The sequence below is a fragment of the Macaca nemestrina genome, chromosome 15, assembly GCF_043159975.1.
Source record: "Macaca nemestrina isolate mMacNem1 chromosome 15, mMacNem.hap1, whole genome shotgun sequence".
Taxonomy (NCBI): Eukaryota; Metazoa; Chordata; class Mammalia; order Primates; family Cercopithecidae; genus Macaca; species Macaca nemestrina.
The window spans coordinates 36989791-37004789 of record NC_092139.1 but is presented as its reverse complement, the minus strand read 5'-3'; the positions used below and the strand labels follow the sequence as shown (position 1 = coordinate 37004789).

At 42.7% G+C, this 14999-nt stretch overlaps 1 protein-coding gene across 4 annotated transcripts in view; it reads left to right on the top strand.

Annotated features, from left to right (window-relative positions):
* Positions 1 to 14999, top strand: part of DNAAF9 (dynein axonemal assembly factor 9) — a 164107-nt gene that overhangs the window by 89411 nt on the left and 59697 nt on the right. For all 4 annotated transcript variants that reach the window (XM_071079596.1, XM_071079595.1, XM_011741278.3 and 1 more), the window contains 3 exons: positions 1217 to 1287; positions 2542 to 2592; positions 3207 to 3294. In XM_071079596.1, the coding sequence (XP_070935697.1) occupies positions 1217 to 1287; positions 2542 to 2592; positions 3207 to 3294 (210 nt within the window). The remainder of the gene's footprint in view (positions 1 to 1216; positions 1288 to 2541; positions 2593 to 3206; positions 3295 to 14999) is intronic.

Below are 14999 nucleotides of genomic sequence, written 5' to 3'. Positions count from 1 at the left end.
AGTAAAATGAGCAAAAAAAATGAACAGGCACTTCACAGACATGGAAAACAAAAAAGAGAGGAGGACTATGTATAAATGAAGATATGTAACCTCACTAGGAGTCAAGAAGAAGCAACTTGAAGGCTGGGCACAGTGGCTCATGCCTTAATCCCAGTACTTTGGGAGCCCAAGGTGGGCAAATCACTTGAGGTCAGGAGTTTGAGACCAGCCTGGCCAGCATGGTGAAACCCCATCTCTACTAAAAATACAAAGATTAGCCGGACATAGTGGTGGGTGCTGGTAATCCCAGCTACTTGGGAGGCCGAGGTAGGAGAATTGCTTGAACCTGAGAGGCGGAGGTTGCAGTGAGCTGAGATCGCACCACTGCACTCCAGCCTCAGTGACAGAGTGAGACTCTGTCTCAAAAAAAAAAAATAGAAAAAACTGAAACAGTAATTAGGTATTATTTTTTTACCTGTTAATTTGGCAAAATATTCTAAAGAATTACTATATTCTAAGGAATGAAAATATTCTAAAGAATGGTAGAATGAGCCTGATAATAATTCTCTTTGATCTTTAATATGTATACCTGTACTATCTTGATAAGAAAATGTAATGATAAAATGAACTAATTCCCAAAAGTTTTGTTTCTTGGTTTTTGGTTTGTTTTTTCTTTTTGAGACAGGGTCTTGCTCTGTCACCCAGGCTAGAGTATGGTGGCATGATCTCGGCTCACTGCAACCTCCACCTCTTGGGCTCAAGTGATTCTCCCACCTCAGCCTCCCAAGTAGCAGGGACCACAGATGCTCCGCCACGCCTGGCTAATTTTTCATATTTTTTGTAGAGACGGGGTTTTGCCATGTTGCCTGCAATCCCAACACTTTGGGAGGCCGGGGTTGGCAGGTCACCTGAGGTCAGGAGTTTGAGACCAGCCTGGCTAACATGACAAAATCCCGTCTCTACTAAAAATACAAAAATTAGCCCGGCATGGTGGCACACACCTGTAATCCCAGCTATTTGGGAGGCTGAGTCAGGAGAGTTGCTTGAACCTGCTAGGCAGAAGTTGCAGTAAGCCGAGATGGCGCCACTGCACTCCAGCCTGAGTGACAGAGCGAGACTCTGTCTCAAAAAAAAAAAAAAAAGCCCTAACTCCTGAGAAGGGCATTTAGTGTCTGGGGCCTGTGAGGCAGGCTGAGGTGGTAGGGGAGTAACTGGCATGTGTGTGGTCTTCCTGCAGATGGCACTGTTACCACAGAAACCCGCTCCATAGTCCTGACTGCTGCTGTACCCAGATTCTGCTCCTGGCTGGTTAGTGTCATTCATCAGGTGGAGGTGGACCTATGTGTGGAGAAATCAGGGTGAACATTTGAGGAAGAGCCTCTTTGTTGGGCCCCTGGTGGGATGTCAGATCCTAAACTAGCTGTTGTTCAGGAATGGAATTTTTTATCCCAGCCCTTTCTCTTTATACAAATGAACCTAATTTCGTTAACTCTCATAATCTTAGAAAAGTTTCAAAAGAAAGGAACAAAGAGGCCGGGCGCGGTGGCTCACGCCTGTAATCCCAGCACTTTGGGAGGCCGAGGCGGGCGGATCACAAGGTCAGGAGATCGAGACCACGGTGAAACCCCGTCTCTACTAAAAATACAAAAAATTAGCCGGGCGCGGTTGTGGGCACCTGTAGTCCCAGCTACTCGGGAGGCTGAGGCAGGAGAATGGCGTGAACCCAGGAGGCGGAGCTTGCAGTGAGCCGAGATCGCGCCACTGCACTCCAGCCTGGGTGACAAAGCGAGACTCCGTCTCAAAAAAAAAAAAAAAAAAAAAAAAAAGAAAGGAACAAAGTCATGTGGGTCACCATTAAATTGTGAAAGGAAGAAATTAACAGCCTCATTTTACAGATGAGGAAACTGAGCTTATAAATTGAACGGCCCGGCCAAGGTCACACAGATCATGAGAAGTGAATCCCATGACTTGCTTCTCTGGTAGAGTGGTGCTACAGAGTTTTTACTGTAACATCTCTCTACTTGTAGAAAAGTCCCATCTTCTGCAGTGGGAGGGACTTGGTCTGAAACTGGGGCCTTGGAACATAGGTGTGACAGTAATGAGTCTGCTAATGGGCTGAGTCCCTGCTTGAGAGTGCTCACATTCTGCTTCTACAGTTCCCACACAGACAGGGAAGACCGAGAGTTATCCTCTAATCTGAACGTGTTTCAATGAGAAGACATTCTCTGAAGATATTTTAATACATTCTCTTTGCTTCATCCCTAAAAACAGTTGTTTTTTTCTGAAGTGAAATGTAGGTGGAGACTAACACATCCCCTCTGCTTATCATAAGCTCATTAGCTGGACCTCAGGTCCTAGTGAGAGAGCCCACCATGGCCTTGGGCTCTGAGCCCTGGTGACCAGCAGACATCTCAGGTGTGTCAGGGCCTGAGAGCACTGGACATGGACATGGTGAAAGACCGCCCAGCCAGTGTCCTGGGAATATCTGAACACAGTGGGGAGACCTAGCAGGCTTTTCCCTTGAAGTAGTCGACTGAAAATCTGCATTCCTTTTGGACACAGGTAGAAGATAATGAAGTAAAATTGTCTGAGAAAACCCAGCAAGCAGTGAGGGTAAGCAGCCTTCTTATTCTCAGTGTTAACATCATATCAAAAGATAATGTAAGCGATTCATAAAGGTATTAAAATACTTCTTCTCACTACTAATCTAAAGGATTTGCACTGTGTTGTCTTCACTTCCTATTTGCATTCCTCCCCTTCCCAGCAGAGCTTTGGAAATCACCATTTATGGGGGATACAATTAGAGGGATTCTTTATTCCATGAGGGCCTTTTGGTGTTTTTTTTTAAATCTCCCCGTAGTATTAAAAGCAGATCCCAGATTGGCCTAGACATGTAGAGCTGAGACATCAAGGCTTTAGGCCAAGGAGAAGCTGCCTCCGTTTTCACAAAGGAAATAAATCCACTGGAACATGAACCAGCATTGCAGGCTTTGATGCCTGGACTCAGAGAGAATCTTAATGTTCTTTTTCTCAGCACAAATCAAGGATGCCAGTAACCTGCCAAAGAGCCAGACAATGCCAAAGGCCATGGAATACATTGGGCATGTCTGAGCCTGACTCAGCTTTTGTAGATGGACGTATTTGGGCAGGACTTTTGATTTTGTGAATATTTATGCTATAAATCACCTGTTCTTTTTTGGGTTTTGTTTTTGTTGTTGTTTTTAAAGGGGGATGAGTCTTTCCTGGGCACTTTCCTAACAGGAGGAGAAGGAGCATATCTTTATTCCAGCAATCTACAGTCCTGGCCTGAGGAAGGTAAGGAGCTATGACTTTAATGTTCTTGGCCATGTCTGGGTCCCTCATTTGCAGATGGTAGCATGGGAGTTGTGATTAATAATACGTCTTCTATTTGAACATAATTGTGGTACAGAAATGTTTTCCTACAGCTTTTCTCTCTTGACCCACCCACTTTGTAGATGAGGAAATTTATGCTAGGAAGGGCTGATCACAGAACTGTACCTGTTCCTTTTGTTGCTGCCTGAGGTTAGTTAGCTCTCCGAATGGGCTAGGGCAGCAGCATTTCCAGAAATAGAATTTGTGGACCTAAACAGAATCTGGATTCATTTATCTTACTGTGTAACAAATTACCACAAATTTAGTAGCTTAAAACAACACCCTCTTATTATCTCACAGTTCTCCAGGTCACAGTCTCCAGCAGGCTTGGCTGGACCCAGATCTCTTGAGGTCAAAATCAAGGCATCAGGCAGACTAGACTCTTGTCTAGAGCCTCTGGGGAAGAATCTTCTCCCAATCTCAGCCAGGATGTTGGTTCCTTTCGCTTGTAATACTGAGGTCCCCGTTTTGTTGCTGATTGTCAAACAGGGATCCTCTCAGCTCCTCCTCCCAGAAGTCCTTGCCCTTGTAAACCCCTCCATCTCAGCTATAAAGAACCTTCTTGTATTGAATCTCTCTCACATTTGGAGTCTCTCTAATTCTTCTTTGCTATCAGCATCTTAAGTTTTTGCCTATCCCAGTCCACCCTCTGGCCCCCATAATTCATGTCCCTCGTTACCTCCTACTGAGGGTCTCATCCCATTGTGGCTACAGGTCAAAGTCCTAAATCTCATGGGCTTAAATATCCGAAATCTCATGATCAAGATCATCTAAGTCCCATGTAAATGAGGCTTGGGAGAGTAATCTGTCTACAGCTCCTGACCATAGTTCCTCTCCGTGTCTGTGGACCTACAAAACTAAAGAGACAAGTCATCTGCCCGCAGCCCTCCCAACATACAAGGTGGGACTGGCATAGACTTCAGGTTCACGAAGAGGAAAAACAGAAGGTAAAAAGGAGTCACCAGCCCAAGGCAGCTTTGAAGTCCAGCTGGGCAGACTTCAGTTCCTTGATTAGGTTTCAAGGCCTGGGAATAATTCTGGCTCTCAGCTCTGCTTCAGGGCTCTTGGTTCTACCCTGTTTGCTCTTGGTTTGCTCTGGGCTCATGGCTCCACCCTTTGGGCTTGTGGCTACACTGCTGTCATCCTTCCTTTTTCAGTGAAAGGTAGCACCTTGTTTGTAGCTGAGTAGTTTTATCAGCCTGCCTCTTGCCAGTAGAATTTTGAGGGTCCAACAGTCTCCTTCAATTTTATACTTTCTCTGTCCCTTTCAATCCAAACTGGCAGTGTTTCTGCTCGTATAAAATCCTCAAAAACCTTGTTGGTCTCGCATGGATTTTACAGGGATTTACTGCAAGTTCCTCTTTGGCTTCCTCAGAATAGCATTTTCTTATGAGTCCTATTCTTTCCCTGTTGAATATAGCCTTTATGTGAAGGAGGAGTTCTGACTTACTCTACAAATTCCTCAACCTCTACTAAGCAAATCCCTTTTCTGGATGATTTGTTGTTCTTGTTGAAAATATTCTATCCGGTGGCAAATTCCTCTCCCTGTTCTCAGACCACTGCTTCAGCTTCTGCCCCTTCATTCACACAGAAGACAAAGCACAAGGAGTTCTGGTTTTCTGTCCACATACTGCTGGAGTGGTAATGGCGTTTGTTATCACATCTGTCCCTGCATTTCTGCCTCTCCAGATCCTGGTGCAGAGAACCCGGCAGTTAGGAACATTTGCTGAAGGCAGGGAGTATGTGGTAATACTACCAGCCTTGAGGCAAGATTGCGTAGTGTTTTAAAAGCAGATTGTAGGCACAACACAGAGGTGGTTTGTGCTCTGTCATCCTTGAGCCAATTATAATATTTAGCAGGGATATTTGCCAAAATTAGTTTGCACCTTCTTAGGAAAGGGCCTTGTTAGAAAAATAGTCTTGCATTGTACTGAGTTATCCAACAAGATTCAGTGTATCCTAAGGTCTCTGTGCAAGAATAAAGGCACAGCCAGGGATTTCTGGAGCCTTATTAGTCGTAGTCTTTTGAAAACTTGAATTTTAAACTTTCTTTGTTCCTAAGGGGAATCTAGTTTAAATTAGGAGATGGTTTTCTGAGGCAGGGAAATTGAATAGAAGCAGAGAATTTAGACAGGAGTCTCCCCTTCCTGTGGATAAGCATTTTACCACTTTGGGATTCAGGTCAGGAGCTGATGTAAGTTTTGTGGGGCTTGAAGTTTATACCATTTGGGGACTCTCTTAAGGAAAATACTACAAAATGATTAGGGCTCTTCTTAGGGCCTTAGAAGGGGGCTTGGGCAGGTAAGGAGTCCTGAAGTTCAATTGTCTTTAATGTCTTTATAAATCTGCCTTTACTTGGGACTGTGATGAGCTTGAAATTTATCTGTTCCCATCCCCTGAAGATATTTATCTTCAGCTCCTCAGGATGCATTATCTTGATTGATCTTCATATCCTGAGTCCCATAGAAGGTGAAAACTTGCCTGATATTGTACAAGTTGTTATTTTTTCCATACTTTTTTTTTTTTAAGCTCCCTCACCGTGACTGAGATGTAGTACAAGTTAATGGCAGCATCTAGAGGGTAGTCCAGGTCTGGAGAATAGTACAGGTCTTCTGATTTTTCACCCAGCAATTAGTTACAGATGAAAAGAATAGTACTTCCTGGCAGGGTGCGGTGGCTCATGCCTGTAATCCCAGAACTTTGGGAGGCCAAGGCAGGCAGATCACCTGAAGTCAGGAGTTTGAGACCAGCCTGACCAACATGGAGAAACCCCATCTGTACTAAAACTACAAAATTAGCCAGGCGCGGTGGCGCATGCCTGTAATCCCAGCAACTCGGGAGGCCGAGGAAGGAGAATCGTTTGAACCCGAGAGGCACACGTTGTGGTGAGTGGAGATTATGCCATTGCACTCCAGCCTGGGCAACAAGAGTGAAACTCCGTCTCAAAAAAAGAAAAAAGAATAGTACTTCCTTTACCTTGAAGTTTTTTCAGCTCTAGAACTGTTTCTGTTCACCAGTTAGTGGCGTCGGCTATCACAAGATGTCTTGCTTTTCAAATTCCCATTCGTTCATGTCCTTCATGTGCCCTTGTCCTCCCCGCCCTGCTGTCTGTGGCCAGGCAGGCTGCCCAGTACCTAATCCTCAGGAACCTGCTTTAGAGTTTTGCCACACATGCCCATATCCCCAGACAATATCTTGTTTTGAACTTAATACAAATAGAATCATACTGTAGACCTGCTTTTTTTGCTCAATATTCCTAGGATTCATCCAGTTTGTTGTATGTAAGCCATATAGCTTACTCATTTTCATGGCCCTATAGTATTCGTTTTTGCAAGCATGCACTATCATTTTGACTCTTGGTGGACATGTGGGTTTTTTATAGTTTTTGTGCTAGGTGCAGTGGCTTGTGCCTGTAATCCCAGCTTCTCAGAGGCTGAAGCGAGAGGATCACTTGAAGCTAGGAGTTCAAGACCAGCCTGGGCAACAGAGTGAGACTCTTGTTGCTACAAAATAATTTTTTTAATTAGCCAGCGTCTGTAATCCCAGCACTTTGGGAGGCTGAAGCAGGAGGATTGCTTGAGTCCAACAGTTCAAGACCAGCGAGACCCCATCTCTACCAAAAAAAAAAAATTAGCCAGGCATGGTGGCATATTCCTGTAGTCCCATATATTTGGAAGACTGAGACTGGAGAGTGACTTGAGCCCAGGAGTTCAAGGCTGCAGTAAGCTATGATCTCACCACTGTACTCCAACCTGGCTCACAGAGCAAGACCCTAACTCTAAAAAATAAGTAAATATAGGCTTTTTTAGGTATTGCAGACTGTACTGTTATGAGCATTCTTGTGCGTGTCTCTTGGTCCACATGGGCAAATGTTTCTGTAGGGTTCGAATGAGGAGTAAAAATTTGGAATTTTAGTATGAGCCCACATATGGCTTTTTTAAATGAGGCCAAACTGTTTTACAAATTGATTGTCCCAAATTATACTTCCAGCAGCAGCATACAGGTATTTGAGTTTTTCCATATTCTGGCCAACACTTGCTGTTTTGCCACTGTGGTGAGTGTGCAGTGCTGTATTATTAGTATTTTAATTTACATTTCTCTTATTATTAGTGAACCATCTTTATTTATTGGCCAAGCCATTATACTTCCCTTCTGTTAAATGCTTGTTCTTGTTTTTTGCTCATGTTTCTTTTAGATTGTCTTTTTCTTGTTTATTTTAGGAATTTTTTTTTTTTTTCTTGAGACTAAGTCTCACTCTGTTGTCCAGGCTGGGGTGCAGTGGCGCAATCTCAGCTCACTGCAACCTCCACCTCCCAGGTTCAAGCAATTCTCATGCCTCAGCCTCCCGAGTAGCTGGGACTACAGGCGCGCAACAACATGCCCAGCTAATTTTTGTATTTTTAATAGAGATGGGGTTTCGCCATGTTGGCCAGGCTGGTTTTGAACTCCTGACCTCAGGTCATCTGCCCGTCTCAGCCTCTGAAAGTGCTGGGATTACAGTCGTGACCCACTGCGCCTGGCCTATTTTAGGAATTCTTTCTTTTCTTTCTTTCTCTTTCTCTTTTTCTTTCTCTTTCTTTCTTTCTGTCTCTCTCTCTCTCTCTCTCTCTTTCTCTAGTTCGTTTGTTCATTCATCTTTTCTTGATGGAGTTTCACTCTTGTTGCCTGGGCTGGAGCGCAATGGCACGATCTCAGCTCACTGCAACCGCTACCTCCCAGGTTTAAGCGATTCTCCTGCCTCAGCCTCCCAAGTAGCTGGGATTACAGACGTGCACCACCATGCCTGGCTAATTTTGTATTTTTAGTAGAGGTAGGGTTTCTCTATGTTGGTCAGGCTGGTCTCGAACTCCCAACTTCAGGCGATCAGCCTGCCGCAGCCTCCCAAAGTTCTGAGATTACACGTGAGCCACTGTGCCTGGCCAGGAATTTTTTATAGATTTTTGATACTAATTATTTGTCAATTCAGTATATTACAAATATTTTCTTTCACCTGGTGGCTTGTCTTATTTTATTTCTGATGCTTTTTAATGAATAAAAGTTCTTAATTTTAATGTAATCAAGATAATCTTTTTCTATGTGATTCATGTATTTTAGATCTATTGAGGCTTTTTCTGTTGAATTATAAAAATACAATTTTTCAAAGAATCCACCTGGATTGCTCTTTGAAAATGATATGAGATAGGAGTCTAATTTCACTTTTTAAATGTGGGTAGCCACCTGTCTCAGCAACAATTATTGAAAAATCATTCTTTTCCCACTGATCGGCAGTGCCAGCTTTGTTATAAATCAAGTCTCTTTATGTGTGCGTCTATTCACAGGCTCTCTGTTCTGTTCCATTATTCAGTTTCTCCCTGAGAAAATACCACATTGTCTTATTTTAGATAGATAACATATTTCTATATGGTGTCTTAGTCCACTTGGGATGCCATAACAAAATACCACAGACTGAGTGGATTAAACAGTAGAAATTTATTTCTCACAGTCTGGAGGCTGGGAAGTCCAGGTTCAAGGTGCTGGCAAGGGAGGTTTCATCCTGAGGCCTCTTCTCTTGACCAGTAGAGGCTGCCTGTCACTGTGTGCCCACATGACTCCTCCTCTGTGCATACATGGTAGGAGCTAAGCTCTCTGGTAGCTCTTATTAAGGGCACTACATCCCAATAGACCTTGCCCCACATTCATGACCTCATCACATTCATGACCTCATCTAACCCCTATTTCCTTCCAAAAGCCCGATCTCCAGATAACACCACTTTTGGGGTTAAGGCTTCAACATTGGAATTTTGGAGAGGACACAAACATTCAGTCTCTAATGTGATAAGGCAAGTTCCCACCTTTTTTTTCTTCTTCAGGAGTATCTTGGCTGTTCTTAGCACTTTGCTCAAAGTTATTGACATTTTTGTGTTGGCTTTTCAGGATTTTCAGAAAACTTGTTGGGGTTTTTTTTTTTTTTTCTGAAATTGTGTTCAATTAAAAGATCACTTTGGAGAGAACTGTCATTTTTACCATGTCAAGTAAACCTGAGTTTTCCAGTTCATGAATGTGATGTGTATTTATGTCTTTTTAATGCCTATTAATATAGCGTTATAATTTTCTCATTATTTTATATCTTTTTTGCTGTCAGAAATATCTTTTACGATTATACTTTTGATGCTTTATCTAGGATTATAATCCTAAATTATGGTAGAATTGCTGGTTATAGGATTAACTGTATTTAATATTCATATATTTACTTTGTATTCCTTAATCTTATTCTTTTTCTAATAATCTAGATTCTTCGGAGTTTTACTTGTAGGCACTCATATGATCTATCAATTATGATGGCTTTATTTCTTCCTTTCCAATTATATTTCTTTGTCTTGCCTTCACTGGCTCAGACCACTAGTACATCATGGAGTAGAAGTAATGATAACAGGCATTCTTGTGTTATTCCTGTCTAGCAGAGAGAGCTTTACCGCTTCCTCTGTGTTTTGATACTTGTGGGTTTTTTTTTTTTTTTTTTTTTTTTTTTGGTAGTTACCTTTATTGCAGTAAAAACATTCCCCTTTCATTACAAGTTTAATAAGCTTTTATCATGACTGTTTCTTGATTTTTATTAGTGCTTTTTTCCTGCACTTACAACTTTGTTCCTTTAATCTGTTAACATAATAAACTACTATATTACTTGATTTTTTAAATGTTAATTCTACATTGTTGGGAAGAGCTAACTGGATCATTATTTTTAATATACTGCTAGACTCAGTTTGCTAATAGTTTCGTTAGGATTATTACATCATAAATGGGATTAACTGTTTTTCCTTTTTTGTATTGTAATTTCTGGTTTAGGATCAGATTTTCTAGCCAAGGAGTATTCTCTTTTGTACTTCCTTACTGTGAAATATTATGTATGAGATTTGAATTATTTTTTGACTCTTAGTACTTGCCTGTGAAACACTGAAGGCATGATTTATTTTTTAAGGAAAGGTTTTAAACTACTGATTTAGTTTCTTTAATGATTATGGAGTTAGTCAGGTTTTTAATTTCTACTTGATCAGTCTTGGAAACTTAGAATTTTCTAGGAATTTTTTTCCTTTTATCTAAGTTTTTCAGATTTTTGGTAAAAGACAAAATTTTTCAAATTTCTGTACTTTAAAGACATTGCCCCACCCCTGTCTTCTTGCTTTTGTATTATTTTTAAGCAGAAATCTACTGCTATCCTTATCTTTGTTTGCTTCTTTCTTTTTTTGTTTTTTTTTGTTTGTTTGTTTGTTTGTTTTTGAGACAGAGTTCCACTCTTGTTGCCCAAGCTGGAGTGCAATGGCACGATCTCAGCTCCCGGCAACCTCCACCTCCCGGGTTCAAGCAATTCTCCTGCCTCAGCCTCCCGCATGTGCCACCACACCTGGCTAATGTTGTATTTTTAGTAGAGATGGGGTTTCTTCATGTTGGTCGGGCTGGTCTCGAGCTCCCAATCTCAGGTGATCCACCCTCCTCGGCCTCCCAAAATTCTGGGGTTTCAAGAGTAAGCCACTGCGCCCGGGCTGTTTCTATGTAAGATATCCTTTTCCCCCAACTGCTTATCACTGATTTTAGGCAGTTTGGTTTAAAAAAATTTTTTTTCAGCAATTTGGTTTTGATGTGATTTGGTGTGGTTTTCTTCATGTTTTTTTTGTTTGTTTTTTGTTTTAAGATGGAGTTTCACTTGCCACCCAGGTTGGAGTGTAGTGGCATAATTAGGCTCACTGCAGCCTCTGCCCCCTATGTTCAAGTGATTCTCCTGCCTTAGCCTCCCAAGTAACTGAGACTACAGGCACCCACCACCATACTCAGCCTAAATTTTTTGTGTTCTTAAAAACGGGGTTTCACCATATTGACCAGGCTAGTCTCAAACTCCTGACCTCAGGTGATCCGCCCACCTCAGCCTCCCAAAGTACTGGGATTACAGGCATGAGCCACTGCACCAGCTTCTTCATGGTTTTTGTGCTTTGGATTTTTTTAGCTTCTTGGATGGGTGGGTTTATAATCTTTCTCAAATGCAGAAGCTTATCAGCCATTTTTTTTTTAAACGTTTCTCCCCTCCTCTTCAGGAATTCCTATTACATATGTATCGGGCTGCTTGAAGTTGGCCCACAGATCCCTGATGTTCCCTACTATTGTGATCAGGGTTTTTTCTCTTTGTGTTTTGTTTTGCATAGTTTCTACTTCTGTTTATTCTAATTTACTCACCTCTTCTTCGGCATTGTCTACTGCCATTAATCTCATCCAGTGTATTTTTCTTCTTAGACATTGTATTTTTCATATTTAGAAGTTTGATTTGAATCTTTTTTATATCTTTTATGTCTCAAACTAATATGGTTCATTCTTTTCTCCAGCTTATTAAATGTGATACAGTTATATCTGTTTTAGTAACTTTTTCTTATTTTATTATTATTTTTTAATAGAGATGGGGTCTCATTATGTTGTCCATGCTGATCTCAAACTCCTGGCCTCAAACAGTCCACCCATCTCAGCCTCCCAAAGTGCTGGGATTACAGGCATGTACCCCTGTGCCCAACCAATAACTTTTTCTTCTAATCTTATTACCTGGTCTTGCTTTTTAAAGCTTTATTAGGCAGGAAGCAGAGCAACATTTGACTTAGGACTAATTTTACCCCACTACTGTAGCAAAATCCTTTTCAGTACTCTACCCAATATCCCTATGAAGTATGAGGTTTTCCTCTGTGGCTGATGAGAATGGGCAGAATTTCCATTGTGAGGGATGTATTGATGTTTGCTGTTTGACATATGAATATCCAGTTTTTGCAGCACCATTTGTTGAAAAGACTCTTCTTTCTCTTTTGAATTGTCTTTTCACCTTTGTTGAAAATCAGTAGACCATATATGTATGGGTTCTATTGTTTCCTACAGGCATCAGTGAATGGTTGGTGCTTAGGCAGCTCCTTCACTCTCCCTACAGTGATTTACAGATTCCAGAGTGTTTTTACATTGGGCAGAAATTGTTAGCAATGCAGAGCAGGATCCTGGACCCATTGAAACATGGGACGGTGAATACATCCTGAGAACCCTGGGGACCAATCTGGCTTTCACCTTTGTGTGTTGGAGAGGCCCAGGCCAGCGGTGGTTTGCTCTCTGCTGCCATATTTCTGCACCCTCTCATGTGTTGACTTGTGTCCATCTGAAGCTATTGAGGGACACTTTTTAAAAATTTCTTGAGAAGAAGTCTCACTCTGTCATCCAGGCTGGAGTGCAGTGGTGTGATCTTGGCTCACTATAGCCTCTGCCTCCTGGGTTCAAGCAATTCTTGTGCCTCAGCCACTCAAGTAGCTGGATTACAGGCATATGGCACCACGCCTGGCTAATTTTTTTATTTTATATTATTATTATCATTATTTTAGTAAAGATGGAGTTTCACCATGTTGGCTAGGCTGGTCTCGATCTCCAGGCCTCACGTGAAGCTCCCACCTCAGCCTCCCAAAGTGCTGGGACTACAGGCATGAGCCGCTGCACCTGGCTGGAGGGACACTTTAAAAACGAAGGTTTTGGTCTGGCACGATGGCTCACACCTGTAATCCCAGCACTATGGGAGGCTGAGGTGGGCAGATCACCTGAGGTCAGGAGTTCGAGACCAGCCTGGCCAACATGATGAAACCCCATCTCTACTAAAAATACAAAAATTAGCCAGACCATGGTGGTGCGTGCCTGTAATCCCAGCTACTCGGGAAGCTGAGGCACGAGAATCGCTTGAACCTGGGAGGCAGAGATTGCAGTGAGCCGAGATTGCACCACTACACTCCAGCCAGGGCAACAGAGTGAGACTGCTTCTCAAAAAAAAAGTAAAGTTTTGTACAGCACTGAGCATGAAGGAACTGTTTGGCTGCCTATTACTTGTAACATGGGTCACATTCAGGAACAGAATGTCAAGAGAAGTAAGCAAGTCACAGAAGAATACATGATTAGGATTTCATTTATATAAAAACAAAAACAGACAAAACTAAGTAATACACAGTTTACAGATACATTCAAGTGTGGTAAAACCATCCAGAATTCAGGATGCTGTTCCCCATTGGGTGGAAGAGAAGGACTGTCATTGAGGAAGGACATCCAGGGGGTTTCAACGGTGCTAGTAATGCTCAATTTCTTAGGCCCGGTAGTGAGTGCATAGACATCTGGGTTTTGTTGTTGTTGCTTTGTGTTTTTTGGGGGGGGTTTTTTTGTTTTTTTTTTTTTTCTTTAAAGCTTGTGCGTACATTTCACACACATATATAGACACAGGATGAAAATCATCTAGCCATTGCATCATAAATTGCCCCAGCAGTGATAAATGTTTCCTCTTCCCATAGACTGGGCTGTTGGAAGATTTGTATTTGTACAGCCAGTTTTCTGAAAGAGGAAAGCCAAATTCTTCATTGGCATTTGCTTGGTATCTTGGTTTACCCTGAGGACTTATCCCTCTTTTGTTGAACTTCCAGGGATGCAGAGCTCAATCAAAGGCAGAACCAAACCGCAGTCCTCCTGGTTTTGGGGCAGTAATGAGAAACTTCCTCTTATCCTGGATTTTCAGACTTATAGATTAGAGGAGAAAGGACAGAGCTCATCCACTAAGGACATCAAGGATGGCACAAAAAGTCAGGGAGATCTCCTCAGGAGTTGGCTGCCCTGGCCCCTGTGAACCCCTGCAAAGGCATGGCCCTCAGGCCACTGTCTGACAGTCAAAGAGTCCAGAGCAGATACCAGAAGGGTTATTGCTTCAAGTGGATTAGGATCCGAGACCAGAGCACAGGCACTGGGCCACCCAGTAAGTCACTTCCCTTATCTCATGTGTGCTCTGAGAATAATGACAGAGTTACTGCTCACAGAGCCAGGCTAACGGGCAGCTGCGATCACAGGACAGATCACAGGACAGTACTGAAATTAGATCCTGTTTACTGTGACCTTGCCTTGGCCCATGCCCCATAATGAGTGCTTTTCCAGCACTGTCTTGTGAATTTGTCTTCCTCTTTTCCATTTTGTTTTGAGGCTTCAGAGTCTAGTGGGAGAGGAAATGCTGGAGATGACCTCGCTCATCCTTTCCCGTCTTCTTATTGAGTAGATGGAATGTGCCAGCTTCTCCAATCTGTGCTTTTTTCTGGAAGCTTCAGGATTTTGAGGTTTGTCCAGGAGGCCTTTCGAGTAGCACCGGACTTGTTTCTGAAAATGTTCACTTCAAAAGTACACAGGTAGAGAGGTACCCAGGACAGGGAAGGGTGCAGGTACTAAGCACTCAGCAGTAGGAGCAGTTTCTACCTCATGACACCTGTGGAGCCCTCGTATCTCTGGAAAGAGTAAGTAGAGTCATCTTGTGGCAGGAGTTGGTGGGGTTGTGGTTTTAGGAGAGTGTTAAAGGTCTGGAATGAGCTCTGTAGGCTGATGGAAGGGGTAGGGAGACAGCAGTAAACAGGCTGTGGGACAGCACTGTGGCCTATTGTGGTTGAGGGAGCAGAGAAGGCACATCGTCAGATTCACCACAGCTGGGCTTTGGACAGGGGAGAATTGAAAGAAAAAAAGGCATGAGAGAACTGAAGGCACCAGCGTGGTGTAGTGTCTTTGGCATCAGACAAACCTGTATTCTATACCTGGCTCCACCACCAAGTAATACTGTGATTTTGGGGGAA